Consider the following 24,636-nt stretch of genomic DNA (forward strand, 5'->3'; position numbering starts at 1 on the left):
GTATTCATTGCATCTTACATAAGTCCTATTGACCAACGCAAAGATTGAGAGACTCCTTGTTTTTTTTTAGCACTGAGGCCTCATCATTATTTATTGTCATGTGACCCCATGGATACTCGTTGTTCCAAACAGTAGTCCCTTTCTTTTGGGATCTTCTCTAGTCATTCAGTCACTTGCTCATTTTCTTTCATTATGCTTGTGGAAGTAATACTTTTGATCATGTGCCTTTAACAATCGTCATTGCCAAAACTTGTACCTCACTGATTTTGACGACATGAGAGTTACACTCAAGGTAATCAAGTTTAATTCGGTTTCTAACGATTACATTGCTATTTTGGGATACTCATTCATGAAAGTTTTAATTTCAGGACCCTAAGAGAACTATTGATACCAATTTGCGGCGGACAATTATTCAAGATAAAAATTTTGGCTAATATATAATTGTTGGGTCTGTCCTAGTTCTGTGAGAGGTAAGTTTCTCACTCTTGATGTTAATTTCTTATTTTCTTTGACTTATAAATTTTTTTTATCGAATTGAATTGTATATTCTATAGGCAGTTGTGTTTTGTCATTTCCTCCTCACTTCAATTGTTATTTGAATATTACATTGCACAATGTTGTCAAGGTAATGTTTTTGCATTTTAGTGTGTAATCTTCTTTTTATTGTAGAATAATAAAATTGATAATGTTGAATTTATCAACATTAAAATAATGGGAGTAAAAAATTGTTTGTATCAAATAACCTCATTTTCATAAGCAAAACAATGCGCATGATGCATTGTTCATATGAAATAGTCCCATATTCATATTGAAAAATATTTTTAAAAAAGATAATCTAAGTGCAAACAAATATTTTTTTTTACATTTTCAAACACCTTTTTGAAACCTTTTGAAACTAAGTCAAGATGTGAAATTTATACTATTAGATTTATTTACATAAAAACCATCAAACTCAACTATTTTTTGAACCATAAAACATCATGAATATTAAAAAAATGCAAAAGTCACCCATAAATAATTATTCTTACAATTAATTAATTAGTTACATTATATATTAAAATTATATTATTGAAATTTAATAATTAAATGTATTACTAATTAATTAAAAAATTTACAAAAAAAACCCGTTTAGTCCATATTATAAATAGGATCCACAAAAAGTAAAAAAAAAAAAGATGTAAATTCGAGATTGGGAGGTCCAAATTCACATTGAGAATAGAAGTGGAATACACTTGTGTGTTGCTAGGTGCACCCAGCATTATTGCTGGTGCATCCAGTATTCTTTAAAAATGGTCAAATTAATGTTGTCTTCTTTCTCCCTTTACGGATCAAGTTGATCCGCAAGCTTCTTATGGATCAAGTTGATCCATAAGTCACTTGCAGATCAACTTGATCCATAAGAAGCTTGTGGATCATCTATATCAACTGCGGATCAATTAAAACCTATGTAGATTAACTCATTGCATATGTGGATCAACCTGAATGAGTTGGGTGCACAAAAATATTTTAAAAAATATACATGGATATTTTTGTCTTTTCACGTTAAGTGCTGGGTACATCAACAATAATAATGGGTGCACCTAGCAACACCCAATATACTTATGTTAATAAAGAGGAATAGTGGGGTGAATAAAAAAAATTAAAAGGAATAATTGGGTAAAAAAATACCAGAACCACAAGGGAAGTGACAGCTATTCTTTGTTCAAAGTTCAAAGCATCAACAACCTATGCTTTCCGTCTGCACAATACCCCAACATGCCAATTAAGTTCATGAGGTTAAGCCTTCCAATTATGCTTACTTCAGCCAGAAAGTCGCTACTCGATTATCAGACAACACACCCTTATACACAATATCTCCAGCACCCTTTCCAAAATCAGTTTCCTCCTTGCACTCGGGGTCAAAATATCTAATTTGAATATTAATTTTTTAAAGCATTGGTATACATAACTAAAAGAGACATTTTATTTCTTTTTAAGGAGAATAAAATTAAAAAAGTATATATGACGTAGAATAGAAAGTTTAATAACTTTATTTTTCATTCAATGGTTTTTATTTTTTATTTTTGAGTTTTTTTGAAAATTTTAATCTTGGAGCTCTTAATATATAACACTTTCAGAATATTGGAAATAGGAAAGCATATGGAAAGTGCAAACAAGACCAAATAGGTGAGTAAATTAATGCGGTGGTACACATGTCTACGTTGATGCTCAATGTCAACCTTTTTGGTCTTGTTTGCATTTTCCCTATACTTTCCTGTTTTTAACATTATGAGAAAATGTGATATTTTAAGATGACAAAGATTGAACTTGTCAAAGACTCAAAAATAAAAATAATTATATATATTCCAACGAAAAGTATAGTTTTTAATTGTTATATTTGTATTGTGAATCATATATTAATTCCTTTGAATTTTCTTGTTCTATAAAAGAAAGACAAGTGCTCTTAGAGTTATATTGATCCACACCAATTTGTTAATTATTATTCATGCTTAGCATAGCATAGTGGCATGCCAAAATGGCCTCGTCAACACTCCTTCTGGCTCTTGTAATTCTCCACAATTTTCAGCACTCAACACAATATTCGTTCTCCCTCTCCGTGGAGAACCTCAAAGAAGACGTTATAGTATCATCTCCAAAAGCTACATTCACCGCAGGGTTTTACCCTGTTGGAGAAAACGCATACTGCTTCGCAATATGGTACACCCAACAACCTCACACCCTTGTTTGGATGGCCAACCGGGACCAACCGGTAAACGGAAAGCTCTCCACCCTTTCCCTTCTCAAAACCGGCAACCTTGCATTAACCGACGCTGGCCAGTCAATAGTGTGGTCCACCAACACCATCACCTCATCGAAACAAGTCCAGTTACATTTGTACGACACCGGCAACCTCGTCCTCCTCGACAACCAACAAAACCGTTCCTCCAACATTGTTGTTCTGTGGCAAAGCTTCGATTTCCCAACGAACACGCTTCTTCCTGGTCAAATTCTCACCAAGAACACCAACCTTGTTTCCTCGAGAAGCGAGACCAACTATTCCTCCGGTTTCTACAAGCTCTTCTTTGACTTCGAGAACGTTCTTCGTCTCATGTACCAAGGTCCTCGAGTTTCAAGCGTTTACTGGCCAGATCCTTGGCTTCAGAACAATAATTTCGGTAATGGTGGCACGGGTAATGGTCGATCCACTTACAACGATAGCAGGGTTGCTGTACTTGATGATTTCGGCTACTTTGTTTCTTCCGATAACTTCACTTTCAGAACAAGTGATTACGGGACGCTGCTCCAACGGAGATTGACCCTCGATCACGACGGTAGTGTGAGGGTGTTTAGCTTCAACGATGGACACGACAAGTGGACAATGTCAGGGGAATTTCACTTACATCCCTGTTACGTTCATGGGATTTGTGGACCTAATAGTTATTGCAGTTACGAGCCATCAAGTGGTAGAAAGTGTTCGTGTCTTCCAGGTATATATATTAAACAAAATAGGTTCAATAAAAGCTTTCTCAAAGTTAAACATTTTATTTTTTTATACAAGTTTCTTGATTTAATTACTTTTTTGTCTCTATATATTAGTCCCTATATTTTTTGTGGTTTTCATTTTGCATAAGAAACTTTAGTCTTATATTGTATAGAGTCTTGTTTCAGGCAAAATATAAGTGTACTACTAATGTTTATTTTTTGATAACCAAATATGTCACAAGTTTAGTTTCTAAACTGAATTTGGAACACCTAAAACAGAAATCTAAAGATAGCCTAATTCAATTTTAACTTATTTGGAAACAAATTGATGGCTTTTACTTTCTTGATTTCTTTTCCTATAAACATTATTTTTTCTCTTGAGAGTGTTATTAAGAAATTTATCTAACCAGGTCATACTTGGGTTGATAGTCAAGATTGGTCTCAAGGTTGCACACCAAATTTCCAACATTTATGCAACAGCAACACCAAGTACGAATCTCGCTTCCTGCGAATACCTGACATTGATTTCTATGGATACGACTATGGCTACTTTGGAAATTACACTTATCAGCAATGTGAGAATCTGTGTTCGCAATTGTGCGAATGCAAGGGGTTTCAGCACAGCTTTTCGGAGGCAAATGCTTTCTTTCAATGCTACCCAAAGACACATTTGCTAAATGGGAATAGTCAACCAGGTTTCATGGGATCATTCTTCCTGCGACTGCCTTTGTCGTCCCATGATGAGTATGAGAACCCCGTCCAAAATAATAGAAGTGGCTTGGTTTGTGGGGGAGATGTTGGAAACGTAAAGATGCTGGAGAGATCGTACGTTCAAGGGGAAGAAAATGGATCCTTGAAGTTCATGTTATGGTTTGCAGGTGCCTTGGGAGGAATTGAGGTTATGTGCATCTTTCTGGTGTGGTGTTTACTGTTTAGGAATAATAGGACTTTACCCTCAAGTGCTGACAGACAAGGGTATGTTCTTGCAGCAGCAGCAGGGTTTCAGAAATTCAGTTACTCTGAACTGAAACAAGCCACCAAAGGCTTCAGTGAAGAGATTGGAAGGGGTGCTGGAGGTATTGTGTACAAGGGTGTGTTATCTGATGATCAAGTTGTGGCCATAAAGCGATTGCATGAAGTAGCAAACCAAGGAGAGAGTGAGTTCTTGGCTGAAGTAAGCATCATTGGAAGGCTTAACCACATGAACTTAATTGGCATGTTGGGGTATTGTGCAGAGGGAAAGCATAGATTGTTGGTTTATGAGTACATGGAGAATGGTTCTTTAGCTCAGAACCTTTCATCAAATTCAAATGTACTTGAATGGAGTAAAAGGTATAACATTGCTCTGGGAACAGCAAGGGGTCTGGCCTACTTACATGAAGAATGCTTGGAGTGGATTTTGCATTGTGATATTAAGCCACAAAATATACTTCTTGACTCTGAATACCAACCCAAGGTAGCAGATTTTGGCTTGTCTAAGCTTCTTAACCGGAACAACGTCAACAATTCAAGCTTCTCAAGGATAAGAGGAACAAGAGGCTACATGGCACCGGAATGGGTTTACAACTTGTCAATCACTTCCAAGGTGGATGTTTATAGCTATGGAATTGTTGTCTTGGAGATGATAACTGGAAGGAGCCCAACAACAGGTGTTCGAATCACCGAATTAGAAGCAGAGTCAGATCATCGCGAGAGGTTAGTGACATGGGTGAGGGAGAAAAAGATGAAAGGATCAGAAGCGGGATCTTCTTGGGTGGATCAAATCATTGACCCTGCTTTGGGATCCAACTATGCCAAGAATGAAATGGAAATATTGGCAAGGGTGGCTTTGGAATGTGTAGAGGAAGAGAAAAACGTCAGACCCAACATGAGTCAAGTTGTCGAGAAGCTGCAAAATCATAGTATGCACACAATTGTTGATGGTTTGAACAAAGAATAGCAAGGTTTTATGAAACTTACAAACCTATATTCATTGAGTTATTTCGGAACTTGCAAAGCCTTATGTGACCCCCTTTCTTGTTGGATTAGGTAGGGTGATTTTTTTCATATGAACATTTATTTGTAAGTCTGGATCACTCACTTCTTATGTATTGTTTGTGTTTGGATTCTGTTATAATTTTAAAGTGGGAGCAGATGATTAGATGGATGACTATGGAAATCCTCATACTAGATGACGTTGAAATACAATGCTCTAATAGAATATGACATTGAGACATGAGTTTATGTATTAATTGCATGAAGTTTTGGACATAAAGTTTTTATCATTTTTGTTAGTTCATTTTTTGGGGTTTTGGACGGCCTTATTTTCAGCTGGAGATGTTTTCATACCCTTAATTAATAAGTTTTTAATTTGGTGATTAGTGTGAATGTGAACCTTTTCACATGTATTTACTTTCGATTTTATTGAATAGAATTGATTTAATTTGATTCTGTATTTTATGAATTTATTTTTTATTTATATGCATGTTGGAGTAAAGTGGGTCACATATGTAAGTTTTCACATATATTGGGGGAGCGAAATAGGAAACTATGTGCTCAAATCACCCCAAGTTTGGTGTTTTGGATGGTAAGATGGTTAAGGTAGTAACCTCAAACGGAGGCATCATGGAACTTGACACCTCCATACTCACGGTGGTATGCTTGTGAATCAAATATCATTCAAATATAGCTCATTGTCCTTCTGCTCAGTGGTATAGTTGTGAGGAAAAGTGCCCAGATATATATTGAAAAACAAAAAGACTAGAAGTCGCAATCGCGTCCTCCGCTGTCATCTCCAACAACCTCCACGTCTGCAACCATCGCACTACCTTGAATCCCATTGTCATCACCATTGTACCATGAAACTCTTCTTTTTTCTCTACCCGAACGATTTGCAGCAACATGAGCAACACAAAAGTAAAAAGAACTGCCACAAATCCAAATATGAGACATTAGATTGATCTAACAGATCGAACGAAGTGGTGAATTTCCAGCCCTAAACTCACCCAATGAATTTCCAAGGTGGGTCTTTCTAAGGTCTTTTGTTACATTTTTAGTTCCAATCTTGCTCAGTTTATAATGTGGCTAACAGTTAAAAACAATCTCAAAGTTCATTTTTGCATTTATATTTTGAATTTTAACATTTTTTGGCGGTTTTAGAACCGCTACAAAGAGAATATTGCATTTTTATTTTCACCAAAAATGGTATTTTTTAATAAAAAAAATCATATTAAATTTTTTCAGTTTTAATTATTCCTATTAGGTCTATAATTATTCTCATTCCTATTTAGCAAGTGTGGGAATAAATTTTCTAACATATGACAATATGAGTGAGTTATGTATCACTAACCTATACCTAAATTTTGGATAATAGTTTAGTTTTAATCCAATTAATATTATATAAAAATTGAAAAAATTTATAAAATTGAAGCAAATGACAAATGTTATCCTATTCATATAAAATCAAATATTGTATCATATAACGTATATATAAACCAAACGTCATTGCCTCATATATTTAATGTGGTATGGAGTAAAAGGTCATTTAGTCATAGAAATCAAATATATATCCAAAAATTACAAATATACTCACATATAAACAAAAAATACAAAATAAAAATTACTAATGTACCAACAAAGTCATATTACATCTGAAGAACACCAAGTGGATCTTATTTATTGTGCCTTGAAGCATAATTGCAGAACTTGTCTGGCAAAAACAAAAATAAAGAATGAGCCCTAAAACAACATTTTCTGGCAGTTTACGATGACAGCCACACATTAGACCCACTAAAAACACATTCTTTTTTTTTTTTTGCAGTGGATGTTTCGTTTTCATGGGATTGATTATTTTATACAAGATACAAAGGAGTTGACACTTAGTCGTATGGAAGAGCTCATTAAATTTCCCACACTTTTTTTTTCATTAAATCATGATTTGTGGTTACATTGTATATATGAAACATCAATTTTTATTGAAATAAATGTGAGTATGGCCATGACCAAACACTTTACAGCTTAGCAAATTTTGTAATATATAATTTAGCAATTAGCACAGCACTGAGACGTTTACTGCATCGAGTCTAGAAGGAGTAGTCGTTTAGTTTGAGTTAAAAGTACGTACTTGTGTCCTTATGGTCTAAATTACCTTTGCAAAAGAAGATTCAGTGTTTCTTCCCTTAAAAGATAGAATTAGCAACGTCCTTAAAAGTTAGTTTTATAGCGACAGAGGGTAGATAGCAACGAAATGTTGAGTTTTCGAACAACTATAATTGTTGCATATTAAAAAATTAGACTGCTTATTATTTTGATAATTTTTGTTAATGAGAGAATTCAAAGTCATGAATTTTTTTTTGTTTGACCATTAAATCAATCTTATAATCTTAAAATACATTTTACATATGAGGAGGTTTAGGCAAGTTTTTACTCTCTCATTTTTTGGAGTACACATTATTTTTTTCTTGACTCATGCTCTTCAATTTCCTTCTCTTTTGTTAATTATGCTCCGTCCTTTTATTTTTCTTTTCGTAAAATAACTGAAGCCCCATTGGGTTAAAGTAAAAAGCTGATACGGTGCAGTGCTATTGAGCATTCTGCTGGAGAAAACTGAAGAGATTGAATATGCAACCGACACAAGAGCATGCAATTATTTTCCACTAGCATAAAGTGGTTATTTTTATCTCAGATTCATAATATGCAGTGAAAGTGATTTTTGCTAATTATTCCTAACTTCAGTGATTGACTGTTGGCTGTGTTTTCAGATTGCACACTTCAAGATGTGTGTTCTTAATTTTACCTGTGACCATGGAATGGATTGTTTGCAAATTCTACTCCGTGACTATTCTATGTACCTATTTTTCAGGTGTAATATTAGCATTTCTTTGGGTTGATTTGTCACTTCCAGTTGCTATCAAATTCAAAGGACTACAATAACATCATTTCTTTTTCTTTTCCTCAATCATTGGTTACTGCCCCCAAAAGCTCGTGTTTATTGTAATTTCAGAATCTATGTGGAATTTTAAAGTAAAGTCCAATTTGTTTGTGATGAGGAAGGAGATTCTTATAAAATTAGTTTTTATAAAAATATGCAAATGTTTAAAATTAGTTTTTATAAAAATTTTAGTTTATTTTTAGTTTGCAAAAAATTAAAATGTGTTATTTTTTTTTCCGAATATATAGGTTGGAAAAATCACTAAACCCTAAACCCATAATAATGATTTTTTACCTTGGTTATGTAACATTTTTTATAAGGATTATATATATAACCAATGTAAAAAAAATAAATAATATACATACGTGTTAAAATACGATACCAAATCAGCAACAATTATTGTTGTTCGAAAACTCGACATGTTCCTCTCCATATATATACTCTGTCAACCAAACCAAAAGTCCAAAATGTCCACCAGATAAGTCAATATAATAATTAATCGAGCCCATTCTTTATTGCCATCAAAATTGACGATCATATCTCTTTTCTTTAATCAAATAGTTGACTTTGAAATGCCCAATTTTCCCAGCCACTGCTAATTAATTTATCTCCCAACCAACACTCATATAAGCTGGTTGTTAAAAACCCTCTCATAATCTATACATCATCTCATTGAGTGAAAAGGTGGTCCTGTATACACATGCATGCATGATATGTTATACATGCCCAAAAATATACTACGCCTTATGAATCTACTGGCTAGGCTAACCAACATTTGAACCTCTTAATGGGAAGAATGACTTATTAGGTGCTGAGAAGGATGACCATAATAGCAACAAATCAATATTGTACAGCAAAATATCTCCAGTGGCGTCATGGTCATATTTAAGATGAATAAAAAATAAAATTTGAAAGAAAGAGTGATTCAAGCTCTATAATTGCATGCTCAAAACTATACTATGCCTTATGAATCACCCTTTCTTTAAAATTTTATTTTTTATTCATCTTAAATAGGACCATGGCGTTGAGCAACAAGTTACACAAGCAGCTAGCCATAGGGCATAATAGCATTAGGAATGGCTTCTTCGATATTCTTACTACTACATCTTCTCTTTCCTCTAATTTTCCATAATTTTGAGAATTCATATTCATTCTCCCTCTCTGTGGAGAACTTCAAAGAAAAAGTAATAGTGTCATCACCCAAAGCTACATTCACTGCAGGGTTTTATCCCATAGGGGATAATGCATACTGCTTCGCCATATGGTACACAACACCACCTCACACCCTTGTGTGGATGGCCAACCGGGACCGACCAGTAAACGGAAAGCGCTCCATGCTTTCCCTTCTCAAAACCGGTAACCTCGTATTAACCGACGCTGGCCAGTCAATAGTGTGGTCCACCAACACCATCACCTCATCGAAACAAGTCCAGTTACATTTCTACGACACCGGCAACCTCGTTCTCCTAGACAACTCCATTGCTGTTGTTCTGTGGCAAAGCTTCGATTTCCCAACGGACACGCTTCTTCCTGGTCAAACACTCAGCAAGAACACCAACCTTGTTTCGTCCAGAAGCCAGACCAACTATTCCTCTGGTTTCTACAAGCTCTTCTTCGACTCCGAGAATGTTCTACGCCTCATGTACCAAGGCCCTCGAGTTTCAAGCCTTTACTGGCCCGATCCTTGGCTTCAGAGCAATGATTTCGGAAGTGGTAATGGTAGATTATCTTACAACGATACCAGGGTTGCTGTACTTGATCATTTAGGCTACATGGTTTCTTCCGATAATTTCACTTTCAGAACAAGTGATTACGGGACTGTGCTCCAACGGAGATTGACCCTCGATCACGATGGTAATGTTCGTGTGTATAGCAAGAAAGACGTAGAAGAAAAATGGTCAATGTCAGGGCAATTCAATTCTCAACCATGTTTTATTCATGGGATTTGTGGACCCAATAGTATTTGTAGCTATGATCCTAAAAGTGGTAGAAAGTGTTATTGTATTAAAGGGTATAGCTGGGTTGATAGCCAAGACTGGTCTCAAGGTTGCATTCTAAATTTCCAAATCTTTGGGAATCGAACTTATGAAGAATGTGAGAATCTGTGCTTGGGATTGTCCCAATGCAAAGGGTTTCAGCACAGATTTTGGCAGCCAGATGGTGTGTTTATCTGTTTCCCGAAGACGCAGTTGCTAAATGGGTATCATACACCAGGTTTCACAGGATCAATTTTCTTAAGACTGCCAAGAAATAGTCCTCTGTCGCTCAGTGACAGTGAGAACCCCATCAATTATAACAACGGCTTTGTTTGTGGGGGAAGTAATGGAGGACTGAAACTACTGGATAGACCATATGTGGAAGAAGAGGAAAATGAATCAGTGAAGCTCTTGCTTTGTTTTGTGACTGCCTTGGGAGGAATTGAGGTTGCGTGCATCTTTCTGGTGTGGTGTTTCTTGTTTAGGAACAAAAATAGGAAATTACACTCGGGTGTTGACAAACCCGGCTATGTTCTTGCAGCTGCAACGGTATTTAGGAAATTCAGTTACTCTGAACTGAAAAAGGCAACCAAAGGTTTCAGTGAAGCCATTGGAAGGGGTGGTGGAGGTACTGTGTATAAGGGTGTCTTGTCTGATAGTCGAGTTGTGGCAATAAAGAGACTGCATCAAGTAGCAAACCAAGGAGAAAGTGAGTTCCTGGCTGAAGTAAGCATCATTGGAAGGCTTAACCACATGAACCTAATCGACATGTTGGGGTATTGTGCAGAGGGAAAGTATAGATTGTTGGTTTATGAGTACATGGAAAATGGTTCTTTAGCTCAAAACCTCTCATCAAGTTCAAATGCACTTGATTGGAGTAAAACATATAACATTGCTGTTGGAACAGCAAAGGGTCTGGCCTACTTGCATGAAGAATGCTTGGAGTGGATTCTGCATTGTGATATTAAGCCACAAAATATACTTCTCGACTCTGATTATAAACCCAAGGTAGCAGATTTTGGCTTGTCTAAGCTACTTAACCGGAACAGCAACCTCGACAATTCAAGTTTCTCGAGGATAAGAGGAACAAGAGGCTACATGGCACCAGAATGGGTTTTCAACTTGCCAATCACTTCCAAGGTGGATGTTTACAGCTATGGAATTGTTGTCTTGGAGATGATAACTGGAAGGAGCGCAACAGCAGGTACCCAAATCACAGAATTAGAAGCAGAGTCGTATCATCACGAGAGGTTGGTAACATGGGTGAGGGAGAAAAGGAAGAAAGGATCAGAAGTGGGATCATGCTGGGTGGATCAAATCGTTGACCCTGCTTTGGGGTCAAACTATGAGAGAAATGAAATGGAGATATTGGCAACGGTGGCTTTGGAATGCGTAGAGGAAGACAAAAACGCGAGACCAAGCATGAGTCAAGTTGCCGAGAAGCTGCAAAGATATGCACACACTTCTTGATGGTTGGAACAAAGAAAAGCCATCTCTCCCATGACAGCAAAATCACTACCGTTGTTTATCATCCTCCTTTCGAGTTCATATTAATAATACAATTAATATTTTAAGTTCAGTTAGGAAGTGATTTTACTTTTATTTTCATTTATTTGTTACCTAGTTCTCTTGTTAAATTAGTACGTAAAACTAGTTTGAATGTTTTTTATTTTCCATAGAATGCAAGTAATAGGAACTAGATGTGCGTGTGTATAACATAAAAAACTTCAAAAAAAATTAAAGCCACATGTTATAAAAGGAAGTATAACTAAAGATATCTTTATTCTTTAAAATAAAGACTCTTTTATAACAGATGTACTTTACAGTTAGGTGAGTAGTAGGTATAAAATAATAATTATAATAATAATAAATAAATAAATAAAATTACAATTTATAAGTAATATATACACACACATTTTATACAGAATCCCTTCTCTGCAGAATTTGTTGCCCAGACATGTTATACAGGATGATCAGGTTTTGTTAAATAGATGTCCCAAACAGTAGGCAACAACAAACCACATTTTCTTGAAGTGTGAAGCATCTTCTGGCTCATGGAATGCGGATCTGGATTGGTGGGGTATAGAGGCGCCTCTACTTTGTTTAGCTCTGCTACAAAATTGACTTCAAGCTCAAATCAGCAGAAACTTTGCTTTATAATGCCAACTCCAAATCAGTAAATTTCTTGTATGACTATTGGAGGATCATACTGACCAGAGTCCAGATCTATAGCCAATATGGAAATGGATTTTCTGCATTCACGCATTTGTTAATTAGAGCCTTTGAATGAGTAATGATATTTTATAATTTTAAATTAGATTTATCGAGATAAAATATGAGTGGTCCGATCTATATTCAACACAGGAGTTTCCTAACTGCAGGAAATCCGGATTCTGCCAATACACCAAAAATTATTCATACTACCGAATTTTACGTGAACTCAAGCAGTATGCAGTCAAACTCGTTTGTGTGAAGTATGCTATAGCATTAAAGCAAATCTGTGAGTGACTTTGCTTTTTTTATTTATCAGTGAAGCTTTATAGTTTTGGTTAGTCCATGAAATTAAGCTCAAATTTGGAACTAGTGACTTATGGCTATAAATATCACTATATAATCCTGAGTATCTACCTCCACCAATTGTTGCTTCAGGAAATCAGAGTTGATTAGGCTATTCACACAATTTAGAGGTTTACTGTTTTGTTTACGGAAAAAGCAGGTGTGTGGTACGTGGTCAGGTTTTCTGTGATTTGGGTAATCTGGAAGAACAGAAATTTATTTGTGCTTTCAGCCAAGGATCAATCTCTTGAAGATATGGTGGAAATGGTTAAAATCAAGTTCTGGCAAATGCTATTTTCCAATGGTGTGATGAAGTATTCCTTATATTGCTGGTTTAATGATTCAAGGACAAGCTTAATATCAGCATGAGATTGCAGCAGTAGCGCATAATCACTGTTGCTGTGGGGATATATCAGTGGTATTGCAGAGGATAACAAGATGCAGGAGTTGGATGAGAGGCATATACATTTGAACAAACACTGTCAAAATTGAGGATATGGTAAATTGTTTCAAGGCTGACTATTATTGGTTGCAAATTTTTCTCAATGCTTTCATGTAAGTGGGTTTTTTTTTTGTTTGCTGCTAGTATTTACAGTTATTTGCTTCAAGAAAAGCTGCTGGTTGATTTTAGGACGGGGTTTTTGTTGCAATACATGAAAAATTCCATGTAATTTGGGATTTTAGTTTGCTGTTATTTTAGGACAGCATCTCGTTGTAATTTTTGGCTTGTTACAGACACACCTTGTGGTCTTAACAAGTTTGTGGTATTAAAATCTGTTTTGGCTCTTAAAAAAAAAATACACACATTTGTTGACTTTGAAATGCTCTTCTGCTCGTATAATTTATTTGCAAGTTAATAATTGAGTCCATTTCTTATTGCCATCAAATTTGACGATCTCCTTAACAGATTAGTGACTTTGAAATGCTCTTCTGCCATGTTTCCCTGCCACTGCTAATTATGTCTAACACTCATAAGCTGGTTGTGAAAAACCTTATAATAATATCTCATCTCATTCAGAGTTGCAAGGTACTAATTCACCTCATGCTCGCCAATTTCCGTGGGAGCAAAGGCATTCTGCATAAACATGCTTGTTATAGGATCCTTCGTTCCTCCTTCAGTCAGTTGCAAGTTGAAACCTACATGCAACTCATGTAGCTAAAAAATCTATATATGCCATATGAACATACAAAAAAAAAGAAAAACTGTGGTATTTTCTTTCTTTATGACTTAACTGATTTTCTGCACCATTTTCCATGTTTGAGGTATTTGTTGTTTATGTTTCAGCACCAATCTGTAGACAAAAAATGCCACTACTGCACCACCTAAATGTAAACGATGTAGTTAATTCACAAAATCTGAATCACTACAAAAGAAGTAATCAAGCTTCAAGAAGAGCATAGGGAAATTTTGAAAGGAAAGCTGACACTTAAAAGTGATTCAAATTTTAGTCATTATCAATGGAAACAGAATCATCAACAATTGCATATGCTGCTGCTGCAACACATAAAAACTATCTCATAGACCAATCAAAATCACACATTCAGCAGAGAGAGGCTCTAATATACATAGGCTAAAGTTGCCATTTGCTTTGTGAATTTTCCACCCACAAAGGAGAAGCTTTCTTCTATTCCTAATAAAAAAAATCAGTGTAATGGAAGTTTTGATGGTTTTATGGCAGAAAAGAAAAGTAAAACAGAGGAGCAAAGCAGAGAGGAATGCGTTGAATAGTTGAAGAAGGAATGGAATGATCAATTTTATTCATTAGCAGCAGTACATATATAATATAATTCAAATAAAACAGAAAACTATCACGTTACCAAGATTTTAGCAGTCCGTGGATAACAACCTAACTTGCTCCTAAAGTGTAGGAACCACTTATTGACTAAAACAGAAACTAAAGATAAAAGAGCCACGTAATGCAGTCCAAAAGCAGATAATTAACACTCCTCCTTGCTTTAGGATCTGCAAACTCCAATCTTTTGTCTTAAGAGCTCAAACTTGCTAACAGGAATTGGCTTTGTAAACAAATTTGCCAATTGATCTTCTGACTTGCCATAAACCAAAATCACTTCTCCATTTTACTGCATCTCTCTTAAGAAGTAGAGCTTGATGTTAAAATATTTAGTCTTCCCATAACACACTGGATCCTTTGAAATTGCAATTGTTGCTTGGTTTTTAATGAAAATTTCTGCCGTATGATTCTGCTGCATATGTAAATCACATAAAACCTTTTTTAGCCACAGAACTTGATTTACACCTGCTGTTGCTGCTATGAATTCAGCTTTTGCAGTGGATTGTGCTACAATCTCCTGCTTCTTTGTGCACCATAAGAAAACTCCTGAACCTAGGCTGAAACAATATCCTGAAGTACTTTTCATGTCATCAATGGATCCAACCCAATCACTGTCAGAGAATCCGTATAACTTGAATTCTTGACACTTCTCAAGTTTGACACCATAATCAACAGTGCCTTTAATATACCTCAATATTCTTTTTGCTACTCGATCTTAAATGCATTTCACTAGCACAATGCATAAATCGAGAGAAGAGACTTACAACAAATAGAATGTCTGACCTTGTTGTAGTGAGATACATTAGACATCCAATCAAGCTCCTATAATATCCTTCATCAACTTTATCAGCACCATCTTCCTTGCTCAACTTCTCTTTTTGATTCATTGGTGTACTGTTTTACAATCCTCCATCTAAAATTTCTTCAATATTTCCTTTGCATATTTTTTTTGGCAGATGAACACATCATTCTCACTTTATTTAATCTCAATTCCAAGAAAGTATGTCATAAGACCAAGATCTGTCATTTCAAAAGCCTGCATCATTTCTTGTTTGAATTCCTCAACTAGCCTTGTATTATCTCCGGTCACTAAAAGATCATCAACATAAAGGGAAATTATGAGAAAATTGTTTTCCTTACGTTTCACATAAAGAGTGGATTCAGATAAGCTTTTTACAAAGCCGATGCTCAAAAGATGATCATTTATCCTGTTGTACTAAGCCCTTGGTGCTTGCTTTAAGCCATAAAGGGCCTTTTTTAGTAGATAGACTTTATCTTCTTCACCTCGCTTCACAAATCCTTTTGGCTGCTCCACATATATCTCTTCTTGTAAAACTCCATTTAAAAAAGCTGATTTGACATCTAACTGAAATACTTTCCAGCCTTTTTGAGCAGCAACCATTAACACCAATCTAATTGTATCTAATCTGGACACAGGAGCAAAAGTGTCAAAATAATCAACACCAAAAATTTATGCATGCCCTTTTACTACGAGTCTGGCCTTGTATTTGTTGACTGAGCAATTTGCATTAAGCTTTGTTCTGAAAACCCATTTAACTCCAATGATTTTTCTATCTATAGGCTTGTCAGCTAGCTCCTATGTTCTGTTTTTCTGAATCATTGACATCTCCTCCTTCATTGCAATTTTCCATTTTGGGTCTTTTAATGTTTCTTCATAGCTAGCAGGTTCACATATTGCTACATTACATCTTTGATAGATGTCAGACAACAGCCTTGTGCCTCTAATTGAGGGTTCATCTTCTAACTCATTATGCAACAACTTTGTTGTTTGCTCTTCAAGATGATTGTCTTCAATATTGTTGAAGGATCCATTTGTTCTTTGTGGATTCTTCTAATCCCAATTATGATCTTCATTGAAATGCACATTTCTTGTGACAACCATCTTTCTAGTTTGAGGATGATACACTTTGTAGGCCTTTGAAACTGAACTATGGCCCACAAAAATACTCGGAATCGCCTTCTTGTCAAGTTTGTCCCGCTTAACCTGTGGAACATGTACAAAACAAACACAACCAAACACTTTAAGAAAGATCAGTGAAGGCTTATACCCATACCAAGCCTCAAAAGGAGTTTTATCTTCTAAGGCCTTGGTTGGAAGTCGGTTTTGAAGAAATACAGTTGTATTAGCTACTTCTACCCAAAATTGTTTAGGCAATTCCTTCTCATGCAACATACATCTAGCCATTTCCATTACTGATCTATTTCTCCTTTCACTAACTCCATTTTGCTCTGGAGTGTATGGAGCTATGAGTTGATGTTCAATGCCAGCTTCTTCACAAAATAAATTAAATTGTGCGGAGGTATATTCCTTCCCATTATCGGATCTTAGAACTTGAATCTTGCTGCCACTTTGAGTTTCCACTGCCTTCTTGAACTTTATAAATACTCCAGCCACTTCATGCTTGAATTTTAAGAAAAAAATCCAGCACATTCTTGTAAAATCATCTATGAAAAAAATAAAGTATGAACTACCTTGTAGTGATGGTGTTCTTTGAGGTCCTGCCACATCAATGTGAATTAGTTGCAGCTCTTGAGAGGCTCTCCAAGTTGATTTGGGAAATGGCATTCTATTTTGTTTACCAAATTGGCAAGCATTGCAATTTGGCAAGTGATCGGAAAATACCGGTGGACCTCTTGTCATGTGTTTCTTCTTCATGTTTAGCATTATTTGAATATGACAATGGCCAAGTCTTTTATGCCAAAGTTTTGTGGGGCTGGCTTGAGTGAAATAGGCTACCTGCTCCTCCTCAATTGGATCAAATGAGAAGCTTTTACCTCTCATTTGAACTCTCAGCATCTCTCGACCAGCAATGTCAAAGATAAGACAATGTTGATTTTCAAATGATACTTTAAATCCTTTTTCTATCAACTAACCTACGCTAAGCAAATTTTGGTCAATATCGGGTACATAAAGAACATCTAAGATTGTCTTTATACCTGAACTTGTTGAGATTACGATGGTTCCTTTTCCTTTTGCCGATAAAGTTGCCATTTGCTTTGCCAATTTTCCACCCACAAAGGAGAAGCTTTCTTCTATTCCTAATAAAAAAAATCATTGTGTAATGGAAGTTTTGATGGTTTTATGGCAGAAAAGAAAAATAAAACAGAGGAACAAAGCAAAGAGGAATGCGTTGAATATTTGAAGAAGGAATGAAATGATCAATTTTATTCATTAGCAGCAGTACATTTATAATAATTCAAATAAAACAGAAAACTATCAAATTACCAAGATTGTAGCAATCTGTGGATAACAACCTAACTTGCTCCTAAAGTGTAGGAACCACTTATTGACTAAAAATAGAAGATAAAGATAAAAGAGCCAGGTAATGCAGTCCAAAAGCAGATTATTAACAGCTAAGGATATGAAATGCAAATTGCCATGCATAGCATTTCCTTCTTCACACAACATATCAAATTCTTATTTTAGAATATATTTATTTTAAAGAGAAAATGAAAGGCTAAATTAATAGTGAGCTGTGAAACTGGAAACAAGACTCATAATTTCACTCTTGAAATTTTGTAAAAGATCATAGCATTGGCACTGGGAACAAGAATGGACTGAATGCTATTCCAACATAATAAGAATTCCATAGGTCAAACACAAACATAAGATTTGACTGAGTTTCAATTTGAGGTTTTTGAGAGAACCATCTCAATTTTTAAGCTTCACACAGAAATTTATGTTCAGCATTCTGCTGCTCTGCACCTGTAGAACATCATAGCTATGGGCATCATAGTTTTGATTCATTACATGTTTGTATGATTGATCTTTGCATTTATAATCAAGCTATGGGCATCTAATATCCTCATCTGGCAGGGTTGGATAGGCTAAACCTTAAAACTCCAACAAATTAAAGGGAAGTGATCTCCTTTATCTCCATATATTGGATTTGGAATTTAATTAGAGCTAACGAAGATAAAGCATATCACTAGAGGAATTTATTGTTCTTTGCAATATAAATATAGGAAATACTTGTTTGTTAATTCTTCGAATAGATAATTTTATGAAAGTAATTAGTTGTGCGTATCATGGATCTTATTCTTCCTAAGAAGTTTAGCCTCTTTGTCCTCCTCATTTCTGCAACATTTTTATCAACTTCATTCCCAGGTGGGTCTTTCTAAGGTCTTCTGTTACATTTTTAGTTCCGATCTTGCTCAGATTATAACGTGGCTAACAGTTAAAAACGACCTCAAAGTTCATTTTTGCATTTATATTTTGAATTTTAACATTTTTTGGCGGTTTAGGAATCGCTACAAAGTGAATTTTGCATTTTTATTTTCACCAAAAACGGTATTTTTTAATAAAAAAATCGTATTGATTTTTTTTTCAGTTTTAATCATTCCTATTAGGTCTATAATTATTCTCATTCCTATTTAGCAAGTGTGGGAATAAATTTACTAACATATCACAATACGAGTTATGTATCACTATAACCTATACCCAAATTTTGGATAGTAGTTTAGTTTGAATCCATTTAATATTATATACAAATTGAAAAAATTAATAAAATTGAAGCAAATGAAAAATGTTATCCTTTTCATATAAAATCAAATATTGTATCATATAACGTATATATAAACCAAACGTCATTGCCTCATATATTTAATGTTGTGGTATGGAGTAAAAGGCCAGTTAGTCATAGAAATCAAATATATATCCAAAAATTACAAATATACTCACATATAAATAAAAATACAAAATAAAAATTATTAATGTACCAACAAAGTCATATTACATCTGAAGAACACCAAGTGGATCTTATTTACTATGCCTTGAAGCATAATTGCAAAACTTCCTCAATATTGTAGTGTCAACTACCATCCTCCCAGAGAAGTCAAGCCTTGCCTGCAAAGGAAACATCAGTTTACAATGGAGGAGACTCAAGCAGACACTTTAGAAATGCACAAGTTAGGTTGAGCTTAAATCAAGAATCTAGACTCTCAGTATAACAATTTTTAAAATCTTGATAAAATTAATAATAGAAGGAGAAAACTCAAAAAAAAAGAAGGAAAAAACACCAAAAGGCTATTGGTTTGGCATAACACTATCTCCCCACTGCTATCTACATCAACCTCAAAGTCAGATCTAATCCATCCATGTCGTCATCTTCTATTATGTTAGCATATCTTGGTGATTTTAAACTCCGATATTGTATTCTCAATCAGAAAATGCATTTCCACATAATTGATTTAGCTTTTACTGGCCATAACTATCATTCTTAATAAAAAGGAAAATACAATGGTTTCAAGAAGTGAGTTAAAACTAATAGGAAAGAAAAAGATAAAACAGAGAAAAATTAAAAAATAAATAAACATAATGCAGTGTAACTAGAATCAAATTGAAGAAGAAGAACCGCAAGTGACGGGGTAGCTTCTTAGGCACAAAAGCTAAAGCTCGACGGTTCGAATTGGGTTTACCTGGTAAAGTCTTGTTGCGGTTGACAAGAAGAAAGCTTTACTCGGAGTAGATTTCTTAGAAGCTTACAGTGGTAGCTAGAAATGGTTTTGATGGTCATAGCTAGGGTTCGATCAAAGCTTCGATTGCAAGAAATTTTCTTGGGGCTTTGATGCGTACCAAGGAGATGAGGGATTCTATAGATTTAGATTGAGAAAACGAGACCAATGGTAGCTGGAATCAACACAACGCAGAGAGAAGAAGAATATTGATTTCAATGACATGTTGAAGGTTTCTAATTTAATTTGCTTTTGAAAGTTGAGACAATTTTTGTTTTCAAAAGATGTCCTACGTACAGAGCAAGAGAAATGCTCCAAAAGCTTTGAAGTTTAGGCAAGTGCGAAGTCTCAAATGCTACGTGATGGAGTTTACAACGTTGATTGAAAAAACAAAAATAAAGAATGAGCCCTAAAAACAACATTTTTTGGCGGTTTATGATTATCACCACAAATTAATCGCCACTAAAAACACATTTTTTTTTTTTGCAGTGAATGTTTCGTTTCCATGGGATTGATTAATTTATACATGATACAAAGGAGTTGACACTTAGTCGTATAGAAGAACTCATTAAATTTCCCACACTTTTTTTCCATTAAATCATGATTTGTGTATACATTGTATATCTGAAACATCAAATTTTTATTGAAATAAATGTGAGTGTGGCGATGACCTTACACTTTACAGCTTAGCAAATTTTGTAATATATAATTTAGCAATTAGCACAGCACTACTGAGACGTTTACAGATAGAGTCTAGAAGGAGTAGTCGTTTAGTTTGAGTTAAAAGTACGTACTTGTGTCCTTATGGTCTAAATTACCTTTGCAAAAGAAGATTCAGTGTTTCATCCCTTAAAAGATATAATTAGCAACGTCCTTAAAAGTTAGTTTTGTAGCGACAGAGGATAGATGCCCATAGCTTAACTAGTCATCTTCGTGAACAGAGTAGAAGACTACTGCATGATCTGATGAAGCAACGTGTTAAAAACCGATCCCAAATCAGCAACAATTATTGTTGTTGGAAAACTCAACATGTTCCTCTCCATATGTATACTTTGTCAACCAAACCAAATGTCTAAAATGTCCACCAATCATTTACAAGTTAAGTTATTTTTTTGGTACAGCAACAGATAAGTTAATATAATAAATAATCGAGCCCATTTTTTATTGCCATCAAAATTGACGATCAAATCTCTTTTCTTTAACCAAATAGTTGACTTTGAAATGCTCATGTTTCCCAGCCACTGCTAATTAATTTATCTCCCAACCAACACTCATATAAGCTGGTTGTTAAAATCCCTCTCATAATCAATACATCATCTCATTCTGACTGAAAAGGTGGTACTGCATAAACATGCATGTATGTTATAATATACATGCTCAAAAATATACTACGCCTTATGAATCTACTGGCTAGGCTGACCAACATTGGAGCCTCTTAATGGGAACAATGACTTATTAGGTGCTGAGAAGGATGACCATAATGGCAACAAATCAATATTGTACAGCAAAATATCTCCAGTGGCGTCATGGTCATATTTAAGATGAATAAAAAATAAAATTTAAAAGAAAGAATGATTCAAGGTCTATAATTGCAAGCTCAAAACTATACTATGCCTTATGAATCACTCTTTCTTTTAAATTTTTATTTTTTATTCATCTTAACTATGACCATGGCATTGAGCAACAAGTTACACAAGCAGCTAGTCATAGGGCATAATAGCATTAGGAATGGCTTCTTCGATATTCTTAATACTACATCTTCTCCTTCCTCTAATTTTCAATAATTTTGAGAATTCATATTCATTCTCCCTCTCTGTGGAGAACTTCAAAGAAGAAGTAATAGTGTCATCACCCAAAGCTACATTCAGCGCAGGGTTTTACCCCGTAGGGGATAACGCATACGGCTTCGCCATATGGTACACAACAACACCTCACACCCTTGTGTGGATGGCCAACCGGGACCGACCGGTAAACGGAAAGCGCTCCATGCTATCCCTTCTCAAAACCGGTAACCTCGTATTAACCGATGCTGGCCAGTCAATAGTGTGGTCCACCAACACCATCACCTCATCGAAACAAGTCCAGTTACATTTCTACGACACCGGCAACCTCGTTCTCCTAGACAACTCCAATGCTGTTGTTCTGTGGCAAAGCTTCGATTTCCCAACGGACACGCTTCTTCCTGGTCAAACACTCAGCAAGAACACCAACCTTGTTTCGTCCAGAAGCCAGACCAACTATTCCTCCGGTTTCTACAAGCTCTTCTTTGACTCTGAGAATGTTCTACGCCTCATGTACCAAGGCCCTCGAGTTTCAAGCCTCTACTGGCCCGATCCTTGGCTTCAGAGCAACGATTTCGGAAGTGGTAATGGTAGATTATCTTACAACGATACCAGGGTGGCTGTACTCGATCATTTAGGCTACATGGTTTCTTCCGATAATTTCACTTTCAGAACAAGTGATTACGGGACGGTGCTCCAACGGAGATTGACCCTCGATCACGATGGTAATGTTCGTGTCTATAGCAAGAAAGACCTAGAAGAAAAATGGTCAATGTCAGGGCAATTCAAGTCACAACCATGTTTTATTCATGGGATTTGTGGACCCAATAGTATTTGCAGCTATGATCCTAAAAGTGGAAGAAAGTGTTCTTGTATTAAAGGGTATAGCTGGGTTGATAGCGAAGACTGGTCTCAAGGTTGCGTACCAAATTTCCAACTAAGATACAACAACAACACTGAGAAGGAGTCTCGCTTCCTGCACTTACCCGGAGTCGATTTTTATGGATACGACTACAGCATCTTTAGGAATCGAACTTATAAAGAATGTGAGAATCTGTGCTTGGGATTGTCCCAATGCAAAGGGTTTCAGCACAAATTTTGGCAGCCAGATGGTGTGTTTATCTGTTTCCCGAAGACGCAGTTGCTAAATGGGCATCATACACCAGGTTTCACAGGATCAATCTTCTTAAGACTGCCAAGAAATAGTCCTCTGTCGCTCAGTGACAGTGAGAACCCCATCAATTATAACAACGGCTTTGTTTGTGGGGGAAGTAATGGAGGACCGAAACTACTGGATAGACCATATGTGGAAGAAGAGGAAAATGACTCAGTGAAGCTCTTGCTTTGTTTTGTGACTGCCTTGGGAGGAATTGAGGTTGCGTGCATCTTTCTGGTGTGGTGTTTCTCGTTTAGGAACAAAAATAGGAAATTACACTCGGGTGTTGACGAACCCGGCTATGTTCTTGCAGCTGCAACAGTATTTAGGAAATTCAGTTACTCTGAACTGAAAAAGGCAACCAAAGGTTTCAGTGAAGCCATTGGAAGGGGTGGTGGAGGTACTGTGTATAAGGGTGTCTTGTCTGATAGTCGAGTTGTGGCAATAAAGAGACTGCATCAAGTAGCAAACCAAGGAGAAAGTGAGTTCCTGGCTGAAGTAAGCATCATTGGAAGGCTTAACCACATGAACCTAATCGACATGTTGGGGTATTGTGCAGAGGGAAAGTATAGATTGTTGGTTTATGAGTACATGGACAATGGTTCTTTAGCTCAAAACCTCTCATCAAGTTTAAATGCACTTGATTGGAGTAAAAGATATAACATTGCTCTTGGAACAGCAAAGGGTCTGGCCTACTTGCATGAAGAATGCTTGGAGTGGATTCTGCATTGTGATATTAAGCCACAAAATATACTTCTCGACTCTGATTATAAACCCAAGGTAGCAGATTTTGGCTTGTGTAAGCTACTTAACCGGAACAGCAACCTCGACAATTCAAGTTTCTCAAGGATAAGAGGAACAAGAGGCTACATGGCACCAGAATGGGTTTTCAACTTGCCAATCACTTCCAAGGTGGATGTTTACAGCTATGGAATTGTTGTCTTGGAGATGATAACTGGAAGGAGCGCAACAGCAGGTACCCAAATCACAGAATTAGAAGCAGAGTCGTATCATCACGAGAGGTTGGTAACATGGGTGAGGGAGAAAAGGAAGAAAGGATCAGAAGTGGGATCATGCTGGGTGGATCAAATCGTTGACCCTGCTTTGGGGTCAAACTATGAGAGAAATGAAATGGAGATATTGGCAACGGTGGCTTTGGAATGCGTAGAGGAAGACAAAAACGCGAGACCAAGCATGGGTCAAGTTGCCGAGAAGCTGCAAAGATATGCACACAATTCTTGATGGTCGGAACAAAGAAAAGCCATCTCTCCCATGACAGCAAAATCACTACCGTTGCTTATGAGCAAGAGTTAAATCAAGCAGAAGAGACTTGTCTCTCATAACGTGATGAATTAAAGATTTGAATCTCCACTAAAAAAATGTACTCACTTGTAGTGTTTGACTGCATTTAGGACAGCATCTCTTGTTGTAATCTTTGGCTTGTTACGGACACACCTTGTGGTCTTAACAAGTTTGTGGTATTAAAATCTGTTTTGGCTCTTAAAAAAATTGTTGACTTTGAAATGCT

General features: G+C 35.9%; 3 protein-coding genes across 3 annotated transcripts; all 3 read left to right on the forward strand.

Annotated features, from left to right (window-relative positions):
- Positions 1-2,435: 2,435 nt before the first annotated feature.
- On the forward strand, positions 2,436-5,710 carry LOC100808940 (putative receptor protein kinase ZmPK1). The gene is made up of 2 exons (XM_006576224.4): positions 2,436-3,467; positions 3,873-5,710. Exons 1-2 carry the CDS (start codon positions 2,516-2,518, stop codon positions 5,399-5,401), a joined length of 2,481 nt encoding a protein of 826 aa, XP_006576287.1. The 5' UTR covers positions 2,436-2,515; the 3' UTR covers positions 5,402-5,710.
- A 3,621-nt stretch (positions 5,711-9,331) lies between these two features.
- On the forward strand, positions 9,332-12,084 carry LOC100809487 (putative receptor protein kinase ZmPK1). Its single transcript, XM_003521807.5, has one exon. The coding sequence runs from the start codon at positions 9,448-9,450 to the stop codon at positions 11,815-11,817; it is 2,370 nt and encodes a 789-aa protein (XP_003521855.1). The 5' UTR covers positions 9,332-9,447; the 3' UTR covers positions 11,818-12,084.
- Positions 12,085-21,422: 9,338 nt separating this feature from the next.
- Positions 21,423-24,636, forward strand: LOC100810552 (putative receptor protein kinase ZmPK1). Its single transcript, XM_003521808.5, has one exon. It carries the CDS (start codon positions 21,900-21,902, stop codon positions 24,348-24,350), a length of 2,451 nt encoding a protein of 816 aa, XP_003521856.1. The 5' UTR covers positions 21,423-21,899; the 3' UTR covers positions 24,351-24,636.

The sequence above is a fragment of the Glycine max genome, chromosome 3 (assembly GCF_000004515.6).
Source record: "Glycine max cultivar Williams 82 chromosome 3, Glycine_max_v4.0, whole genome shotgun sequence".
Lineage (NCBI taxonomy): Eukaryota > Viridiplantae > Streptophyta > Magnoliopsida > Fabales > Fabaceae > Glycine > Glycine max.

What these genes read in the sequence shown, in the direction of transcription:
- LOC100808940 (XM_006576224.4), top strand. Translation starts at nt 2,516, where the DNA reads ATGGCCTCGTCAACACTCCTTCTGGCTCTTGTAATTCTCCACAATTTT. An exon ending in AAAGTGTTCGTGTCTTCCAG is followed by an intron (nt 3,468 to 3,872) that starts GTATATATATTA and finishes TTATCTAACCAG; the next exon opens with GTCATACTTGGGTTGATAGT.
- LOC100809487 (XM_003521807.5), top strand. Translation starts at nt 9,448, where the DNA reads ATGGCTTCTTCGATATTCTTACTACTACATCTTCTCTTTCCTCTAATT.
- LOC100810552 (XM_003521808.5), top strand. Translation starts at nt 21,900, where the DNA reads ATGGCTTCTTCGATATTCTTAATACTACATCTTCTCCTTCCTCTAATT.